This window comes from Melospiza melodia, unplaced genomic scaffold (assembly GCF_035770615.1).
Source record: "Melospiza melodia melodia isolate bMelMel2 unplaced genomic scaffold, bMelMel2.pri scaffold_32, whole genome shotgun sequence".
Classification (NCBI taxonomy): domain Eukaryota; kingdom Metazoa; phylum Chordata; class Aves; order Passeriformes; family Passerellidae; genus Melospiza; species Melospiza melodia.
In genome coordinates this window covers 3,965,720-3,967,421 of record NW_026948638.1, presented here as the reverse complement: position 1 = coordinate 3,967,421, position 1,702 = coordinate 3,965,720, and the positions used below count along the sequence as shown (strand labels likewise).

The 1,702-nt window shown below is 51.2% G+C and overlaps 1 protein-coding gene across 1 annotated transcript; it reads left to right on the top strand.

Annotated features, from left to right (window-relative positions):
* Positions 1-680: 680 nt before the first annotated feature.
* On the top strand, positions 681-1,277 carry LOC134434099 (olfactory receptor 14J1-like; the record flags this gene model as incomplete). The annotated part of the gene is made up of 1 exon (XM_063182795.1): positions 681-1,277. A coding segment is annotated over one exon (597 nt), but the record flags the coding sequence as incomplete, so codon positions are not given.
* Positions 1,278-1,702: the final 425 nt, after the last annotated feature.

The following is a 1,702-nucleotide window of genomic DNA, read 5'->3' as shown; positions in this document are numbered from 1 at the left end:
CTTCACACAGGCAGCTCCTCTGCCTTACTGGAAGATTTTTTGTCCAAGTCCAAACACCAGGACTGGACCCTGCCCTCACTGTTCCCCTGCACTGACTGGAGGTCAGGGCTGACTCCCAGGTGTCCTGCAGGCCAAGGTCCAGCTCCTCATACAACATTGGCCAGCAACAATCAGGGCTCCAGGAACAAAGGTGAAGGAAGGTCTCCTAGACATACACAAGGGAGAGGTGTTTAATTGTAGGAAAGGGTCTATGAGAAAAGGCTTTGATATTTCTGTGAGAAATGTCCGCTCGATTATCACTGACATTCTGTCTTTAAAAGGTGCCAATGTCCAGAGGCAGCAAAATGTCCAACAGCAGCTCCATCAGGCACTTTCTCCTGCTGGCATTGGCAGACACGCGGCAGCTGCAGCTCCTGCACTTCTGCCTCTTGCTGGGCATCACCCTGGCTGCCCTTCTGGGCAACGGCCTCATCATCAGCGCCGTAGCCTGCGGATACCACCTGCACACGCCCATGTTCTTCTTCCTGCTCAACCTGGCCCTCGCTGACCTGGGCTCTATCTGCACCACTGTCCCCAAAGCCATGCACAATTCCCTCTGGGACACCAGGAACATCTCCTACTCAGGATGTGCTGCACAGCTCTTTTTCTTTATCTTCTTCATTTCAGCAGAGTATTTCCTCCTGACCATCATGTGCTACGACCGCTACGTGTCCATCTGCAAACCCCTGCACTATGAGACCCTCTTGGGCAGCAGAGCTTGTGCCCACATGGCAGCAGCTGCCTGGGCCAGTGCCTTGCTCTATACTTTGTTGAACACAGCCAATACATTTTCCCTGCCCCTGTGCCATGGCAATGCCCTGGGCCAATTCTTCTGTGAAATCCCACAGATCGTCAAGCTCTCCTGCTCACACTCCACCTTCAGAAAAATTTGGAATTCATTGCTTGGTGTCTGTTTAAGTTTTGGTTGTTTTGTGTTCATGGTTTTCTCCTATGTGCAGATCATCAGGGCTGTGCTGAGGATCCCCTCTGAGCAGGGACAGCACAAAGCCTTTTCCACCTGCCTCCCTCACCTGGCTGTGGTCTCCCTGTTCATCAGCACTGCCATTTTTGCCTACCTGAAGCCCCCTTCCATGTCCTCCCCATCCCTGGATCTGGCCCTTTCAGTTCTCTATTCAGTGGTGCCTCCAGCCTTGAACCCCCTCATCTACAGCCTGAGGAACCAGGAGCTCAAGGCTGCAGTGTGGACACGGATGATTGGAAAATTTCAGAAGCATTAAACTGGTTGATAATTACTGCAAATCACATTTAATAAATGTAATCTATAATAGTTCTTGTTGTGGTTGTTGAGTTATTTTTCCTTTGTTTTAGATTTCAATAATGTTCACAAAGCAAGGTCATTGCTTCTGCCCTTCATCATTTGGTTTATCTCAACCTTCACTGTGGCCCAGTGTCAATGAGGAGTGGGTCTCTTGGTGGCTTTAAATTAATTGAAAGCTCTCCCAGCCAAGTTTTCACTAGAGATCTTCCTTTTGTTGCCTTCTCTGGAGCTGCAGCAGCAATGTCTGTGTGCAGAGCTGGGGGCAGATCAGTGCTGGCCCAGCAGCTGTGCCCAGCAGCAGCAGCACTTGGTGTTGCCAGTGCTCCTGCCATGGCCCTGTCCCACTGCCCTGGTGGCCCTGGTGTTGCTGCAGGGCCTGAGTGC